This window comes from Suricata suricatta, chromosome 1 (assembly GCF_006229205.1).
Source record: "Suricata suricatta isolate VVHF042 chromosome 1, meerkat_22Aug2017_6uvM2_HiC, whole genome shotgun sequence".
Lineage (NCBI taxonomy): Eukaryota > Metazoa > Chordata > Mammalia > Carnivora > Herpestidae > Suricata > Suricata suricatta.
This window is the reverse complement of record NC_043700.1, coordinates 162892863-162911775: the sequence shown is the minus strand read 5'-3', so window position 1 is coordinate 162911775 and position 18913 is coordinate 162892863. Positions and strand designations below refer to the sequence as shown.

The 18913-nt window shown below is 38.7% G+C and overlaps 1 protein-coding gene across 4 annotated transcripts in view; it reads right to left on the bottom strand.

Annotated features, from left to right (window-relative positions):
* RFC1 (replication factor C subunit 1) overlaps positions 1-18913 on the bottom strand; it is an 83414-nt gene that overhangs the window by 59448 nt on the left and 5053 nt on the right. For 3 of the 4 annotated variants that reach the window (XM_029947245.1, XM_029947252.1, XM_029947260.1), the window contains exons 1-2: positions 12699-13514; positions 10877-11005 (exon numbers count right to left, since the gene is read on the bottom strand). In XM_029947245.1, coding sequence (XP_029803105.1) covers positions 10877-11005; positions 12699-12803 — 234 coding nt within the window. In that variant the 5' untranslated portion in view covers positions 12804-13514. Of the gene's footprint in view, positions 1-10876; positions 11006-12698; positions 13515-18913 lie in introns of those variants that run through there. The other variant, XM_029947267.1, reaches the window with a different exon arrangement.

Sequence of the window (18913 nt, the reverse complement as noted above, 5' to 3'; positions counted from 1 at the left end):
GGGGGGAAGACAGGTGGTGATGATGGTGGAGGGCACTTGAGGGGAAGAGCACTGGGTGTTGTATGGAAAACAATTTGACAATAAAATATTATGGAAAAAAAAATAAATAAATCTCTTTGTAGATTCTATTTCTCTGGAGAACACAGATTTTGTTACCATGAAATGAAGTGGTGCAGTAAAAAATACCCAAAACATGGAAGTGGATTTGGAACTGGATTACGGTGAAGGCTGGAAAAGTGCATGCTTTAAAAAAACCTGGGACTGCTGGTCCAAGATGGCAGTGCAAAAAGACTCTGAACTCACCTCCACAGGACATACCAAATCTACACCAATTTATAGAGCAATTCCTCCTGAAGAACTGAAGGCTGACTGAACAGCTTCTGCACAACAAAGTCAGAGAGACCCCGTAGAGAATGACAAGAGAAACAAAGACATGGCAAAGAAAGGAACCCGCGCCCGCCCATAACTGCAAACTGCATCAGGGAGGGATATACTGAGGGATTGTAAACAGATTTGTGCCCTGGGGCGCATAAAAAAGGCCAAGATTTAAAAGAGCATCTGAATTATAAAAGATTCAGCCCTAGAACTCTGCCAAATGGTGAGGGAGCCGCTGGAACTCTCTCCAGGTCAGAGGGCCAAGTTTTATATTCTCCACCCACCTTGACGGCATGGACTGGAGCAGCATCCTGGTGCCCCAGCCAGCCTATCACCTCAGCAAGACCCAGGCTCTTAGTCCACACCAGCCCCAAACATCTCACCTATGTGACCCCAGTGCAACACACACCACGTCCTTGGTCAATTCCCACTATTGCTCTAGCTGTCTTGCCAAGGTGACACAGGCTCAAAGCACCCCAAAACCCTCCAGGCCCACACCACTCTGGCTCCAGACAACTTGCCAGGGCACCCTCAAATACAGACCTCCCCAAGAACTCTTGGTACATGCCTGTTTTGGCTCCAGATGATTCACCAGGGTACGTACCCACTACATGCAGTGCCTGGGACCACCCAGCCCATTCCTGCTTCAGATCCAGACAACTCACCAGGATCCCCCTAGACAGAGTGCCCAGGACCACCCAGCCCCGTGTCACCTCAGCTCCAGCCACCTCACCAGGGCACTCTCACACAGAGCACCCCAGGACACCTTCATGTGAATACACTTCAGCTTCAGCTGTCCTCGGCACAGGGAACCCTGAGACCACCCTAGCCCATGCCCACTTCAGCTTCACCTGCCCTACCAGAGCACCCTGTCCACAAAGAGCCCTGGGACCACCCAGCTTTCACCTACTTTAGCTTCAGCAGTGCTGCCAGCGCACCCTCTATGCAGAGCAGAGAACCCCAGGACCTCTAGCTTGCACCCACTTCAACCCCAGCTGTCCTGTCAGGGCACCATCTGTGCAGACAGCCCTAAGACCACCCCGGCCCACACCCACTTCAGCTCAGGCCATCCCACCAGGGTACCCCAGCACAGAGTGCCCCGGGACCACCAGCCACAACTTCAGCCAGCCAGCCAGCCAAAGTCACCAGACACATGCAGTCTACACAGGAGACGGCCATACACAAGACCATTCCATCAAGTTTAAGAGAAGTAACTGTTCTACCTAATTCATGGAAACAAACACAGAAAGTCCAGCAAAATAAGACCACGAAATGTGTTTCAAATTAAAGAACAAGACAAAACCTCAGAAATAGAACTAAATGCAACAGAGATAACGAAGCTATCTGCTAAACATTTCAAAATTAAAAAAAAAACAAAAATTTAAGTAGTAATCACAGAGATGCTCCCCAACTGGAGAAGCATAGATGACTTAAATAAGAACTTCAACAAAGACAAAATATTAAAAAGGACCACAGTTGAAGAATACAATAAATGAAATGAAAAAAATTCATTAGAGATAATCAACAGTAGATCAGAGAATGCAAAAAAACAGATCAGCAACCTGGAAGACAGGCTAATGGTAAGCACCCAAGCAGAACAGCAAAAAGGAAAAAGAAATTTAAGAAAAAAAGACAAAGAATAGGTTAAGGATCTCTTGGAAAACATCAAGTGAACAAAAATTTGCATTACAGGGGTCCCAGAAGAAGAAAAGACATAAAAGGGTGGAAAAACTTATTTGAAGAATTAAGAGCTGAAAACTTCCCTCTCCTGGAGATGGAAACAGATACCCAAGTTCAGGAAGCACAGAGAAGTCCAAACAAGATCAACCCAAGGAATTCCACAGTATAGCACATTAATATGTAAAATGTCAAAATTGGAGATAAAGAATTTTAAAAGCAGCAAGAGAGAAGCAAATAGTTACCTACAAGGGAAACCCCATAAGGCTCTCAGCTGACTTTTTAGCAGAAGGGAGTGATACATTCAAACTGCTAAATGAGGGGCACCTGGGTGGCTCAGTCGGTTAAGCCTCTGACTTCGGCTCAGGTCAGATCTCACATTCGTGGGTTCGAGCCCCACGTCAGGCTCTGTGCTGACAGCTAGGTCAGAGCCTGGAGCCTGCTTCCGGTTCTGTGTCTCGTTCTCTCTCTGACCCTCCCCCTCTCATGCTCTGTCTCTCACTGTAATAAAATAAATAAAACATTTAAAAAAAAACTGCTAAATGAAAAAAATCTACAACCGAGAATACTCCATCCACTGAAGTTATCATTCTGAATTGAAGGTGAGCTAAAGAGTTTCCCAAACTAAAGTTAAAAGATGTCATCACCACATAACCAGCCTTACAAGAAATGTTAAAGGGCTTCTTTAAGTGGAAAAGAAAGTCTATATTTACAAGAAAATTATGAAAGGAAAAAAATTCCATGAGTACAAACAAACAGTTTAGGTAGTAGGGCAATCATTTATAAAGCTAGTATAAAGGTTAAAAGACAAAGTAGTAAAATCAACTATATTTTTAAAATTAGAGGTGCCTGGATGGCCCAGTTGGTTGAGGGTCCAACTCTGATTTCAGCTCTGGTCATGATCCCAAGGTCATGGGATCGAGCCCTACGTCAGGCTCTGCACTGGGCATAGAGCCTGCTTAAGGATTCTCACTATCTTTCTCCCTCTGCTCCTCCTCCCCATGTGCTCTCATTCTAGCTCTATCTTTCTCAAATAAAATAAAATAGTCCCCCTGACTCACATAATAAAAAGATGTAAAATATGACAACATATACATAAAATGTGGGGTGGAAGAGTAAAAATGAAGTTCTTTTATAATGTGTTCAAAGTGACCATAAATTTAATACCATATACTTGGATATTATACAGGAACTTTATGATAACCACAAGCCAAAAACCTATAAAAGACATACAAAAAATAAAGAGAAAACAAGCACTAAAGAAAGTTATCAATTACAAGAGAGCAAGAGAGAAAGGAACAGAGAAGAAGTATAAAAACAACTAGAAATCAGTGAACAAAAGGGATAAGAAGTACACACCTATCAAATTACTCTAAATGTAAAAGGCTGCAAGGCTCCAATCAAAAGATACTGGATGACAGAATGGATTAAAAAAAAAAAAGACTCCTCTTTATTCCTTTTTTTTTTAATGTTTGTTTATTTTTGAGAGACAGAGAGACAGACCGTGAGCAGGGGAGGGGCAGAGAGAGAGAGGGAAACACAGAATCTGAAGCCCAACACAGGGTTCTAACCCGCACACTGCAAGATCATGATCTGAGCCCATGTCGGACACTTAACCGACTGAGCCACCCGTATGCTTCAGACCCATCTATATTCTACCTATAAGAGACTCACATTAGACCTAAAGATTCATACAAACTCAAAGTAAAGATACGGAAGAAGATATTCTGTACAAATGGAAATTTAAAAATATCCAGGGGAGGGGCACCTGGGTGGCTCAGTCGGTTAAGCCTCTGACTTCGGCTCAGGTCAGATCTCACATTCGTGGGTTCGAGCCCCACGTCAGGCTCTGTGCTGACAGCTAGCTCAGAGTCTGGAGCCTGCTTCCGGTTCTGCGTCTCCTTCTCTCTCTAGCCCTCCCCCTCTCATGCTTTGTCTCTCTCTGTACCAAAAATAAATAAAACATTAAAAAACTTAAAAAATATATATCCAGGGGAGCAATACCTGTATCAGACAAAATGGACTTTAAAACAAATATTATAATAAGAAACAAAAAATGGCATTACATAGTGATAAAGGCATCAATCCAAGAGTATATAACAACTGTAAATATCTATACACCCAACATTAAAGTACCTAAAAAAGCATCTTTTCCAACCATAACAGTACAAAACTATAAATCAATTATAAGGAAAAAGAAAAGAAAAAACACAAACACACAGAGGTTAGACAAGATGCCAGTAAACACCTGATTGGTCAATGATGAAATCAAAGAAGAAATCTAAAAATAAAATTATATGTACTAGAACAAGAAGTCCTAGCCATTGCAATCAGACAAGAAAAAGAAATAAAGGGCTCCAAACTGGTAAAGAAATAAACTATAACTATTTGCAAATGACAGGATACTATTCATAAAAAACTTTAAAAACTACAACAAAAGAAGCATTAGAATAAATTAATTCAGTAGTCTCAGGACACAAAATTAATATACAGAAACCTGTTTTGTTTCTATATACTAATAACAAAGTATCAGAAATAGAAATTAAGGGGGGACTGGGTGGCTCAGTTGGTTAAGCTTCTGACTTCGGCTCAGGCTGTGATCTCACAACTCGTGAACTTCAGCCCCACATCCAGCTCTCTGCTGCCAGTGTGGAGCCCGCTTCAGATCCTCTGTCCCCCTCTCTCTCTGAACCTCCTCCCCAGCATAAACTATTTCTCTCAAAAATACATAGAAACATTTAAAAAATAGAAATTAAAGAAATAATTCCATTTACAATAGCACCAAAAAGAATAAACTACTTAGAAACAAATTTAGTCAAGAAGGTGAAAGAGTTGTACTTTGAAAACTATGAAATATTGATGACCAAAACTGAAGATGTCAAAATAAAAAGATATTCCATACTCATGGATTGTATGAATATTATTAAAACATCCATACTACCCAAAGCAATCTACAGATTCAATGCAATTGCTACCAAACACCAACAGTAATTTTCAAAGAACAAAAAAAATACTAAAATTTGTGTGGAACCATAAAAGACCTCAAATAGCCAAGCAATCTTGAAAAAGAACAAAAAAACTGGAGGTATCACAATCTCAGATTTCAACATACACCCCAAAGCTGCAATGATCAAAACAGTATAGAACTGGCACAAAATAAGACACCTATATCAATGGTATAGAATAGAGAGCCTAGAAATAAAGCCATACTTATGTAATGAATTACTCTACAACACAGGAGGCAAAAACATACAATGGGGAAAAATAGTCTCTTCAAAACTGGTGCTGGGAAAACTGGGCAGCTACATGCAAATGAACGAAATAGGACCACTTTCTTACACCATAAACAAAACAAACTCAAAATGATTAAGACCTAAGTGTGAGATCTGAAACCCTGAAACTCCTAAAAGAAAACATAGTAGTAACCTCTTTGATATCAGCCTTTTAGCAACATTTTTCTAGATGTCTTTTCAACAAGGGAAACAAAAGCAAAAATAAACTATTAAGAGAACACCAAAATAAAAAGCTTTTGCACAGCAAAGGAAACCCTTAATAAAATGAAGAGGCAACCTACCGAATAGGAGAAGATACCCAGTAAAAGGTTAACATCCAAGCTATATAAAGAACTTACACAACTCAACACCAAAAAACCCCCCAAATAATCTAATGGGGGAAAAAAAAAAGGGCAGAAAGCCCAAATAGAAATTTTGGCAGATATTCAGATGACCAACAGACACATGAAAAGATGCTCAACATCACTAATCATCAGGGCAAATCAAAACCACAATAAGAGATCAGATTACACCTCTCAGAATGGCTAGACTCAAAAAGACAAGAAACAAGTGTTGGTGATTATGTAGAGGGAAAAAAACACTCATGCACTGTTTTCAGAACTGCAAGCTGGTACAGCCACTCTGGAAAACAGTATGGAGGTTCCTTAAAACACTAAAAATAGAAATACAATACAAAACACACACAAAAAAAATAGAAATACAATCTAGTAATTTTACTATTTACGAAAGAAAATGAAAACTCTAATTCAAAAAGATATACACACTCCTACATTTATTTACAATAGCCAAGATATGATAGCAACCTAACTGTCCAACAAAAGATGGGTAAAGATGTGAGATACGCACACTAAAATATTACTCAGCCATGGGGCACCTGGATGACTCGGTTGTTTGCGTGTCCAAATCTTGATTTCAGCTCAGATCATGATCTCATGGTTTGTGGGATCGAGCCCTCACTGTAATCATGGAACATGATATTCTCTCTCTCCCTCTCTCTGCACTCATGCTCTTTCTCTCTCAAAATAAATAAACTTAAAAAAAAAAAAGTTCTAGGGGCACCTGAGTAGCTCAGTCAGTTAAGTGTCTGCTTCAGCTCAGGTCATGATCACAGATCATGGGTTCGAGCCCTGCATTGGGCTCTGTGCTGACAGCTCAGAGCCTGGAGCCTGCTTCGGATTCTGTGTCTTCCTCTCTCTATGTCCCTACCCTGTTCGTACTCTGTCTCTTAAAAATAAATAAATGTTTAAAAAAAATTTTTTTTAGGTTCTAGGGGCACTTTAGTGGCTCAGTCTGTTAAGTGTCTGATTCTTGTTTTCGGCTCAGGTCATGATCTCACTCGTGAGTTCTCATGAGTTTGAGCCCCACGTCAAGCTCTGGGCTGACAGTGCAGAGCCTGCTTGGGATTCTCTCTCTCTCTCTCTCTCTCTCTCTCTCTCTCTCTCTCTCTCTCTCTCTCTCTCTCTCCCCCTCCCCTGCTCATGCACACTCTCTCTCTCTCAAAACAAATAAACTTTTAAAAAAAAGTTCTGAGGTGCCTGCGTGGCTCAGTCAGATAAGCCTTTGACTCCTGACTTCAGCTCAGGTTATGATCTCACGGTTGTGAGATCAAGCGCCACATTGCACTCTGTGCTGACGATGCAGAGCCCGCTCAGGATTCTCCCTCTCCCTCTCTCTCTCTGCTCCTCCCCTGCTTATGCTCTCTCTCTTTCTCTCACTCAAAATAAATAAACATTTTAAAAGATAATAAAATAAAAGGTCCTGTTATAAAAACAAATAAATAACAAAATATTACTTGGCTGTAAAGAAAAATAAGATCTTGCCATTTGTGTCACCTGGAAAGTATTACACTAAGTGAAATAAGTCAGACAGCAAAAGACAAATACCATATGACTTCACTTGTAAGTGAAATCTGAAAATCAAAATGAATAAACAAAGCAGAAACAGATCTGGTGGTTGCCAGAAAGACCTGGATTGAAGGCCTGGGCAAAGAGGGGTGAAAGGGTGAGAGGCACAGGCTTCCAGTTATGAAACGACTCAGTCATGGTATGAAAGGTCCAGCACAGGAACTGCAGTCAGTAGTATCCTACTCATGCTGTATGGGGCCTACACTTGTGAGCACAGCGTAACAGAGGTGCTGAATCGCTGTGCTGCACGCCTGAAACTGATGTGATCCTGCATGTCGGCCATATGTCAATTAAATAAATGAATAAATAATTTGTATAAGTATTTTACAAATAATGTAGACTCCTATGAAAGGACTGTTAGTAATGATATGGATATTAAATGCAACTCCAACAAGGTCTCAAGGGAAAAAAAAATTAGAGCTAAAGTGAAAGCTTCTTATATCATAAATAGAATGTTGGCAAATACAAACATTAATGACCATTCTGGTGAGGTTTCAGACAGAAATGAGGAAGACATTGTTGGAAACTGGAGAAATGGTAATCTTGTTATAAAATGGCAAAGAACTCCGCTACACTGTGTTTTAGTGTTTTGTGAAAGACAGAACTTGTGAACAGTGAAATTCAATATTTAGCTGAGGAGATTCCTAAGTAAAATGTTGGAAGGTACAGTGTGGGATTCCTCTCCAATAAAATGCAAGAGGAGATAAGTGAACTTAATTGTTAAGTAAAAAGGACCAGAACTTAAAGATTTGGAAAATACTCAACATGTCTATACTGCAAAAAATGAGACCGCATGCTCTGAAGACAACACCAGAAGTGTGGCTGGACTATCACTCAATAAAGAGATTACGGGATTACAAAAGCAAAACCACTGCCCCTTCGAAATGAGAGAAAAGGAAGGAAGGCTGTCAGACTCCTTGAACGGACAGGCCAGGACAGCAGAGCTATTCAGCAGCAAACTTGCACCATTCTCTAAGAAAAGGAGATGAGACCACAAAGATGATTCAGAGATCATCAGGGCCGCCTTGTTTCTTGTTTTAACAGATCTAATAGTCTCCATCCAGAAGCCTTGGGAGCGGGACGACTGTCCCCGTGGATCCAGAAGGCAGGGCACCAAGCCAAAGATTTTCTCAGCTTTAAGATCTAATAGAATCTGCCTTGCTAAATTTTGACCTTGCTTGGGACCCATCCCCACTTTCTTCCTTCTAATTTCTCCCTTTTGAAATGGGAATGCCTATTCCCACCATTGTATTTTGGAAACATATACTTGTCCGGTTTCCAAGATTCACAGCCAAAGAGGAATTTTGCCTCAGGAAGAATCACACCTTGAGTCTCACCCTATCAAATTTAAATGATATTTAGATAAGACTTTGGACTTGAGAGTTGGTGCAGCAAAGAGTTAAGACTTTTACAGGCCGATAGGATGGGATGAGTGTATTTTGCATTGTGGGAAGGACACGAATTTGGGGGACCATCAGCAAAGTGTCTGGACTGAATGCTTGTCTCTCTGCAAAGTCATATGTTGAACCCCTGTGCCCCCATTGTTGCTGTATCTGGAGATAGGAGTCTCTAAGGAACTAAAGTTAAATGAGGTCATAAGGATGAGGCCCTGATCTCATAAGCTTTATGTCCTTAAAGAGATACTAGCGAGCTCACACACCACACTCACTAGCTCTCTCTCTCTCTCTCTCTCAACCTCTCTCTCCCCGGATGTGCCCACACCAAGAAAAGGTTATGTGAGGACACAGCAATAAGGTAGCTCTCTACAATGCAGAAGGAGAGTTCTTGCTAGGAACTGAATTGGCTGGAACCTTAACCATAACTTCTAGGCTCCAAAATTGTAAGTAACTAAATTCTGTTGTTTAAGCCATCCAGTCCATGGTATTTTGTTATAGCACCCAAACTAATACTTGGGCCAAAGACTCAAGAGAAAAGGCATTTAATAGAGACCAATCCTAATATGTTCGAATTAGCAAACAAGAAGTTTAAAGTAGCTATTATAACTATATTCAACAACATAAAGAAATAAAAACTACAAAAAAGAAACAAATGGAAATTACATAGGCTTAACAGCAAACTGGAGAGGGAAGAAAAGTCAATGAACCTGAGAAGACAGTAACAGAGAAACTATACAATCTGAAGTACCAGGAAAAACACGCATGCACGCACACACACAATAAAAATGAAGAAGCCTTCATAAGCTGTGAGGCAATATCAAAATTCTAATATGTGTATAACTGGAATCCCTGAAGAGGAAAAAGAGAATGAGGCAGAAATATATTTGAAGAAATAATGGCAAAATAATGGCAAAAAATATATACTTGAAGAAATAATGGCAATCCTAAATTTGATGAGATTTATAGATTCAAGAAACTCAGAACCCATAAACAGGACACATACAAGAAAACCACACCCAGGCACACGAGTTGGTCAAAGCTGAAAACCAAAGATAAAAATGTGTAAAGCAGCATGAGAAAAACAATACACAACATACAAAAGAAAACAATATGAATGACTGCTAACATCTTTCCAGAAAAAAATAAGAGCCCAAATGGTGGTGGAACATTTTAAAGGGCTGAAACAAAAAACTGTCAATACAAAATCCTATATCCAGCAAAAATATCCTTCAAGAATGAAGACAAAATAAAGACATTATTAAATAAACAAAAACTGAAGGGTGCCTGGGTGGCTCAAGCAATTAAGCAACCAACTCTTGATTTTGGCACAAGTCATGATCTCATGGTTTGTAAGACTAAGCCCCACATCAGGCTTTGTGCTTACAGTGCACAGCCTGCTGTATTCTCTGTCTCCCTCTCTCTCTCCCTTCCCCTGCTTGTGTGCATGCATGCTCTCTCTCTCTCTCTCTCTCAAAATCAATAAACTTTTAAATAAATAAAAACTTAAGCAATTTGTTACCAAAGACCAACACTGTAAGAAATGGCAAAGAAAAATTTTCAGGTTTAAAGACAATGATATGAGATAGAAATTAAGAAATTCTTATCTTCAATAAGAAATGAAAAACACCAGAAATGGCAAATACGTGGGTAAATATAAAAGATCAATTTCTTTCTTTTAATTCCTTTAAAACACATGTCTGTTTGGAGCAAAAATTACCACGCTGAATGTGGAGTATCAACACATGTAGCTAATACACATGTTAACTAAAAAATGAAAGATAGTGGAAATAGACCTGTAGAGTTGCAAAATTCTGGTATCTTACACAAAGTGGAATAATATTAACTCAGACATACTGTTGTAGCCATCACCTGCTTTCTACGGTGACACTGTACCGTAACTTCTCTGAGGCCAAGGAAGACAAGGAAAAGAAGAAAGCTTTCCTCCAAAGCTCTCCTTCACCAGAAGTTCAACACCTTTCACTTGGGGCTATGTCTCTTAAGAGTAAACTTCGGTCTTAAAATACAAAGTTTTAAAAACTAAAAAGGGCTCCATCTCTCCTACAGAAAAACAAGCAATGAATGCAAGAAGCTATATTAATTAGCAATATATTTATCTTCTTTCTCTGCAAACTGAGTTGAAATCTATATTCATTTCAGGTTCACTTTATATCAAGTCTAGGAAATGAATTTAACTTTTTATACAATTAAATATTGTATCTGGAAAACTGACCTTGATTTCCTTTATTCCTTTCTTTGCTTTTAAAGTTTCTTCGGCAGACTTTGTCTTCTCATTCTTCGTCACTGTGTCAGTCACAAGTTTCTTTCCACTTGGTATAACCCCAAAGAATTTCCGAATATCCTAAAAGCAAAAATGGACATGCGTAAACAAAGATTAGCGGCACAAAATGTGAATGTCACTTGCAAACAGGGACACCTCTACACACACTGGCTTGCCCTCAGCAATTTCTCCACAGCGAGACAGCCCCACTACGAGCAGCAGCGTTCTTTTCGTGTGCAAAAGTTAACTGATAAAACTACCTGGGTTAAGAGCCATTTGCCTAATGAAAAATAGTATTAGTTCTCAGAATTTGGCCAAAAACAGGAAAAAATAAGCAATGGAATTGTTCCTAACAAAAGCACAATTACTAAAGAGGCGAGTCACAATTATTTATTGTTCGTGTATGTGCATATTCACCCCACCTCCCCGTGCAGTGAGGGAGAAGACAAGTGTTGAAGAGTAGAATCCTTGCCCATGGGATTTACACTTCAGCTTGAAAGAAGGATACATCTCACCTGATCATTTAAGACCTGAATAACTAAAAACCTTGAATTTATTCTTTATATGATTTTTCCAAATTCTAAAGAAAACATTTTGATGCTTATTACAATATTCTTTTTAATTGCTCTATCCCTTCGTGTTAAGCCGAAATCTAATTATAATGAAACATTTACAATGTAATTTACAATTAAAATCACTCACTTTTATCTTTTGCATATATATTCTTCCTTACCCTTTTAGATTTCAGCTTTGAACAAAGGATGGTCTAGAGAACGGGAACACACCTTAGAATCAGAAAGCCTCAGTCTGAATCTCTACTGCAGTGCTTTTTTATGTGGGACCTTGGATAGGTTACTTTAGTCTGATTTCTCATCAGTAAAGTGGGACTAATGCTACCTGCACTTCAAGAGGATAATTAATGTTAACTCGGTAAAAAGCTTCCCTTTCCCTCATTTATGAACTATTATCCCTTCATATCACTGAAATATCTCTACTTACAATTATCTCTCCTCCCAGGCAAGGATATAAGGAACACAAAATAATGAGATCTGAGTAAGGATCTGAATTCCTAACAATTGGGTTCAAGAGCAAGTGTTCTCTTCCTATCTTATGTTTCTGAGTTTTCAATCCTTTTTACCTGTTCCAACCTCTCTTTACTGTGGTGAGGAAGATGCCAGTTAGAAGTACTTAGCAGGGGAACCTGGGAAGCTCAGTCAGTTGAGCACTGACTCATTTCATCTCAGGTCATGATCTCATGGACATGGAATCAAGCCCCATGTTGGGCTCAGCACTGAGCATGGAGACTGCTTAAGATTCTCTCTGTCTCTGTCTCCCCCTCTGACCCTCTACCCCACTCATGTGTGCTCTTTCTCTCTCTCTAAAATTAAAAAAAAAATTTTTTAAGGCATTCTGTGAGGTGTAAGAAAGTTAATTATTTCCTAGATCCTGGCAGTAAATGTCATACTTTTAAAATGTCACAAATCTCAAATAAGCATGTTATGCACACACACACACAAATAGTTTTGTGTCTAAGCAAATAAACACGTAGATAAATGAGGGGAACAGACAATTTTTTTATAAAGACTATAGAGACTTCCCTGATTTTATGTTCTCTTTTGTAAACTCCTTAACATAGAAAAGTCACAAATCTATCCTAATAAAAATATAAGTCTAAAACGTATTGTTTACAGCTATGAAGCTAAGACATTTGTGTCAAGTGCTAAATAAAGAAAAATAGACAATAAAGAAAGGCACAGTCTTCCATATAACTTACCAAAAATTGGGTTTGAGGTTGACAACTATTTACTTTATTGCTTCTGAAGGAAATGACAGTTTCACACCAGAGTTTCACTTTTAAAACTACCAACTGATTCTTCATTCAAATGGTGGGAACTGTTTGCACGCATGCATGCACCCACACACACACAGCACGACACGTGCACCATGGAAATACCAAAACTGAATATTAATTATCAGGTTAAAGGCTCTGCTGGTTTTCAAACTGTATTAGGACCACAAATGCTTAAAATCACAAAAAGAAAACAAAACATAATTCGGGAAATGGATGGTTGGTTACAGGCTCTCTGATTTTTGTGTTTCATAATGCCACTCCTCAGCACTGTTAACACTTTTCCTTCCTAACTAACCCTTCTATTCCTTTCTTTCTCTTCCTTTTCTTTCTTCTACCCTACTCTCTCACTCCCTTAAACTCAGATGGCAGAACAGTCAAATAACATTCGGATCTACTCCAATACACACTGAAAAACTAACTTTTGGAAAAGAATTTTCATCAGAATGAAAGGGAATTAACTAACACCTTTTAGGATTCTTTCCAATGTGAGCACCATCTTATATATAAATATCTAAAAGGTAAAGGTCACTAATTTGGCCTTAATGTAGAGAGTGACTTCACCTTACTCTTCAATTAACATTCCCTTGTCTAGTATCCCTGGTTTTCGAGCATTTCATGAATGGTGAACAAGTCTAGTGGCTAATGGATCCAAATCCAAATAATGGATCTAAACAAACACCACTGCTGGGGCACCTGGGTGGCTCAGTAGGTTAAGTGCCCAACTTCAGCTCAGGTCACGATCTCACCATTTATGGGTTCAAGCCCCATGTCAGGCTCTGTGCTGACAGCTCAGAGCCTGGAGCTTACTTCAGGTTCTGTGTCTTCCTCTCTCTCTCTGCTCCTCCCCCATTTGCACTGTCTGTCTCCCTCTCTCTCTCCTCAAAAATAAACATTAAAAAATTGTTTTAATTTAAACACCACTCTTAAATGCACAAAATAATTATTCCTGAGTATATGAGTAGAAAAGGGAACAGATTTTTAAATTTACTTTTATAATCTTGGCAAAGGGAAAGTCTCCTACATGTAACATCAAGGCTAGAAACCATCCAAAAAGGAAGACAGACCTGACTACATAAAAAGAAAAGATGCCAATAGCAAAAGTTAAAATATAAGCAACTAACTTGAAAATATCTACAACCTATGCTACATATAAAAAAGGTCCCTACAGATCAATAAAGGATAGCTGAGTAGAAAAATGAATTAAAGCTACAAGTAGGCAAATTATTTAAAAAATGCAAATAACCAACAAACAATAAGAGATGTCCAACTTCACAAATAAGAAATAAACTGAAGCTGCATTATTCTTCTCTAAATGTTAAAAGACCTATAATGCCCAGATTTGTCAAGGATATGGAGGAACAGATGCTCACACACTACACTGCTATAAAAGTAAAAACTGGTATACTGGAGGACAAAAACCGTTCTGGAAGACAATCAGCAATACTTGTCACAATTTTAAATGTGCATATCCGTTGTCCCAGGAAGTCCATTTCTAAAAAAAAAATGAAAAATGAAATAGCATTCTTTTAATTTGGGGAGACAAAAAAAAAGTAATTAACTCTTCTTATTTTCTTCTTCAACAATTACTAGTTGAACAAGTAGCTCAAGTCAAATAAGGCAAAAGCTTAGGCAAAAATCACATCAAAGTTAAAACAAATTTTAGCGCAGGTAGCTAATAATAACAAGTACTTTTGTGTACTTTTACTTACAGCTACTGGACATAGACTTGTCTCCTTTGATGACTCTGTGAGGTATATAGGGCAGTAGAATATCTCATTTTACAAATAAGTACATGGAATTAAGTCAAAGGCTTTTTGTCAGTTTTGCCATTTACTACCGGGCACTTAGGATGAATTACTGAACTTCTCTGCCCCTTAATTTCCTCATGTTACCACCTGTCTCATAAGATGCCTGTGGGGCTTACGGTGGCACACCAAAACCCTAGACCGTGAACCTGCTCCTCTGACTCCAAATCTGTTTCAGTTTTCCACGTGACCATGACTGCCCCTTCATAGTTTTCCTACGACTCTAAATAAAGATCTATGCAAACGTAGCCATACCCCACACTTAGCAGTATGGCCTTTCCCTTCTCATTCCTCTTAAGTTTGTCTGCTTACAAGCAGGCACTGTGCCAGGGACTTAGAACACAAACAGGAAAATGCCCTCAGGAAGCTACCTGAGACACAAATTAGTATATAAAGAATTAAATACAAAACAGTGCCAAGACAGAGCTTATCACAAAACTGGAAGAGCGCAGAACACCTAACACAGAGAGCCTCCGGGACAGCTTTCCAAAAGAAGCAACACCTGAATTGAGTCCTAAGATAATTAAATGAGATGCTTTTTTCAAAATAACCTATAACCCGAATGTGGGGCTTGAACTCACAACCCCAAGACCAAGAGTTGCATGCTTTACCGCATGCCAGCCAGAATATACTTTAGATAGTCATATAAATCTGAGTTTGAAGTCACTGCCCAGCACTTGAGGTTAAGTACATGCTTAATTAATGTTGGCTGAATGCACAGGGTGCTTGGCTGGCTCAGTCTGTAGAGCATGCAGCTTTTGCATTCTGCCCCACACTGGGGGTGGAGACTTAAAAATAAAATCTTTAAAACTATATACATCGGCTGAACGCATGAGCAGTTACTTCTAAGGTCACTGACCTTTCCACCTGGGCTCCAAAAGAGAGTTTCTTAATTACGTAAAATGAAACTCAGGGTAGATTTGTTTTTAAAAATTGAGTATTAACATAATCTTTAATTGAGATTAATTTTTTGCTATGACTTTACCTATTGCTTTTGGCTTTAAGAAATTTTAAATGGGTATGAAATTAACACTTATTATGTATTATTTCTGAAATAAATTATTAAAGTTGACCTATAACTGACCCTTGGAACACTGTACTTTCTTGTCATATTATAATATTGTGGCTACAAAAAAATAGTTTTTCACTCTTTGTACAATATTTCCTCTTCTTCGAATTTGTTTTTAGCCAACTAATTATCTTTTAGAAATCATATGTATCTCTAAATATAATCAATATTAATGAATCAGTAAAGTCTTGCACAGGCCTCAAGAAATTCTAAGATACCAGTGAGTGAAAAAGAAGTGTGATCTGAAAAAATTTTAAATAATCACAGGTTCTAACCAGGAAGAATTTTAAGAATCCGCATCAAATTCCTCTTTATTCCTTCATTCATTTATTCATTCAACAAATATCGCTGAGAACCTTCTATGAGCCAAGAACTCTTCTTGGTGCTTCGAATAAACAAAACAGACAAAAATCTCTGTTCCTGTGGAGCTTTCGTTCTACTTTTCTATTCTTGGTCTTTCTGTCTTTAGAAAATAAAGCCTAACACAGGACATAAAGAACAGACAAAATGAAGCACAGCAAGGGAACAGAAAGAGGGAATATGCGATTATGAGAAGTATCTGCCTCTCCCGCTTGCCTTGGAACCTACTGAGTCCACCTGAGAGGCTGCTCCCAGGAAGGGAAAAACCCACTTCTATCCTTAGTTGTGTTCAGGAAGATGTGTAAAATTCTGAAGCCATAATATGTGTATCACATGAGCCGCAGACTACTCTTTCAATGAAAGGCTGTATCACAGAAAGTTTTCAGGTATACCTGATCCAAAAATACTAACTAACACTGGCAAAATTAAACAGCAAATGGAAATTAATGAATTTAGATTTTTACAAAATAAGTTCTCCTTCATACCTGAACATTTAAAACCCTTTATGCCTGATTTAATGGCTTATTTCCACATTTTGACATTTTCACCACGGTTAATGTAGGCTGATTATGGTTTCTATTCATCCAGAAGTCAACTTTTTACAACTGACTTCTGATCTAAAAAATCAAATTTGCACTACTTGAATGAACACTGAAATTAAGTTCAAATTAAAAAATAAGCCTAAATGTCCATTGACAGATAAACAAAGACTATGTGGGGTTTACACACACACAGACATACATATATAATGGAATATTATTCAGCCATAAAAATAATGAAATCTTGCCATTTATGACAACACGGATGGGCCTAAAGGGCATTATGCTAAATGAAGTCAGACAAAAAGACAAATACCATATGATTTCACTTTTATGTGGAATCTAAAAAACAAACAAAAAGCATGAAAAGACCATAAATACTGAGAACTGGTGGTTGCCAGGGGGAAGGGGGTTGAGGAGATGGGCAAAATGGGCGAAGGGAAGTGGGAGAAGTGTCTAGTTATGGAATGAGTAAGTCACAGGGACAAAAAGGTACAGTTTACAGAATACAATCAATGGTGTTGTAACAGCATTTTATGGTAACACACGATAGCTACATTTGTGGTGAGCACAGCATACAGGGTTGTCAATTCACTATGTTCTACACCTGAAATACATGTGTGTCAACTATACTTCAATTTAAAAAATAAATAATTTGGGGACACTTGGGTGGCTCAGTCAGTTGAGCATCCAACTCTTGATTTCAGCTCACAGTTAGTGGGATCAAGCCCCACACCGGGCTCTGCGTTGACAGTGCAGAGACTGCTCAGGATTCTCTCTCCCTCTTTCTTTGCCTCTCCCTTGCTCTCTCTCTGAAAATACATAAGTAAACATTTTTTTTAATAATAAATAATTTGGGGGCACCTGGATGGCTCAGTTGGTTGAGCAACCAACTCTTGATCTCAGTTCAGGTCATACTCCTGGGATTATGGGATCAAGCTCTGTGTCAGGCTCTGCAATGAGCACAGAGCCTACTTTGATATTCTCTCTCTCCTGCTCTGCTCCTCTCCCCTGCTTGTGCTCTCTCTCTCTCAAAAATTTTTTTTAAAAAGTGTATATTTAAAAAAATAAATAGAGGCACCTGGGTTGGCTCAGGTCATGATCTCACGGGTTTATGGAATCAAGCCCCACGTTGGGCCCTGTGCTGTGAGCTGCTTGGGATTCTCTCTCTCCCTTGTCTGTCTCTGCCTCTCTCCCACTCCTGTATGTGCACTCGCTTGCTCTCTCTCTGTCAAAAATAACCAAACATTAAATAAATAAATAAATAAATAAATAAATTTTAGGAAAATAAAAAATAATTTTATAAAAAGAAAACAGACCTACCACATAATAGATACTGTATTTCTCTAGGGTATATTACTTACTGTCATTAAATGTTCAGTAGATTAGAGAGGTACCCGGTTGGCTCAGAAGAGCATGCAACATTTTTTAATTTTTTTAAATGTTTATTTTTGAGAGAGAGAGAGAGAAAGTGTGCAAGTGGCAGCGGGTGGTGGGGAACAGAGAGAGAGGGAGATGCAGAATCTGAAGCAGGCTCCAGGCTCTGCTCTGTCAGTACTAAGCCCAACACAGGGCTCAAACTCACACACCACAAGATCATGACCTGAGCCAAAGTCAGGCACTTAACCAAACAACTCAGCTAGGCACCGTGAGCATGCAACTCTTGATCTCAGGGTCATGGATTCAAGGCCCATGTTGAGTGTAGAGATTATTTAAATAAACTTTTAAAAATGTTCAAAAAATAAAATATTCAACAGATTAACGTAGAAAGCGCTAGAGAAGATGTTTTCATACCAGTAAATTTTCTATTCTAGTTAATTTCTCTTTTATTGGAACTAAAGTTTATTTGTACTTCTTCATCAAATACTTACTAAAAATCTACCATGTGCCAGGCACTGTACAGCAGTTCCCTACCCTTGAAAAATTTACTAGCCAGTATAAGAAGCTGTCAATAACAGGTTACCTTTCTATTAATATCCAAAATGTGTGCCAAGGAAACAAAGGCATGGTCTTTTCACTAAACACACCAGGGGGGGTTTTTTCACGCTTTTGTGGATCTGACAAAACCTATGAATATTTTCCATAGAAATACGCAAAAACACGCTATAATAAAAATATATTTGGATAAAAATATATAAGGATAAAAATCCTTATCCCTGGTTCCTGACACAGAGCTCCTAAAAACCTTGGAATTCCCTAAGTGACAGAAGTGTCTTCTGTTATTTACAATCAGCCCTTGGATCACATCTAAGTTTATACTAATGAGACAATGTAGGATGGGAACTGGTCACCAGAAAGGCCAAGGATGGGAACTCTCAGCCCTCTCCTAGTTCTCCAGGGAGAAGTGGGTTGAAGATTAGGTTA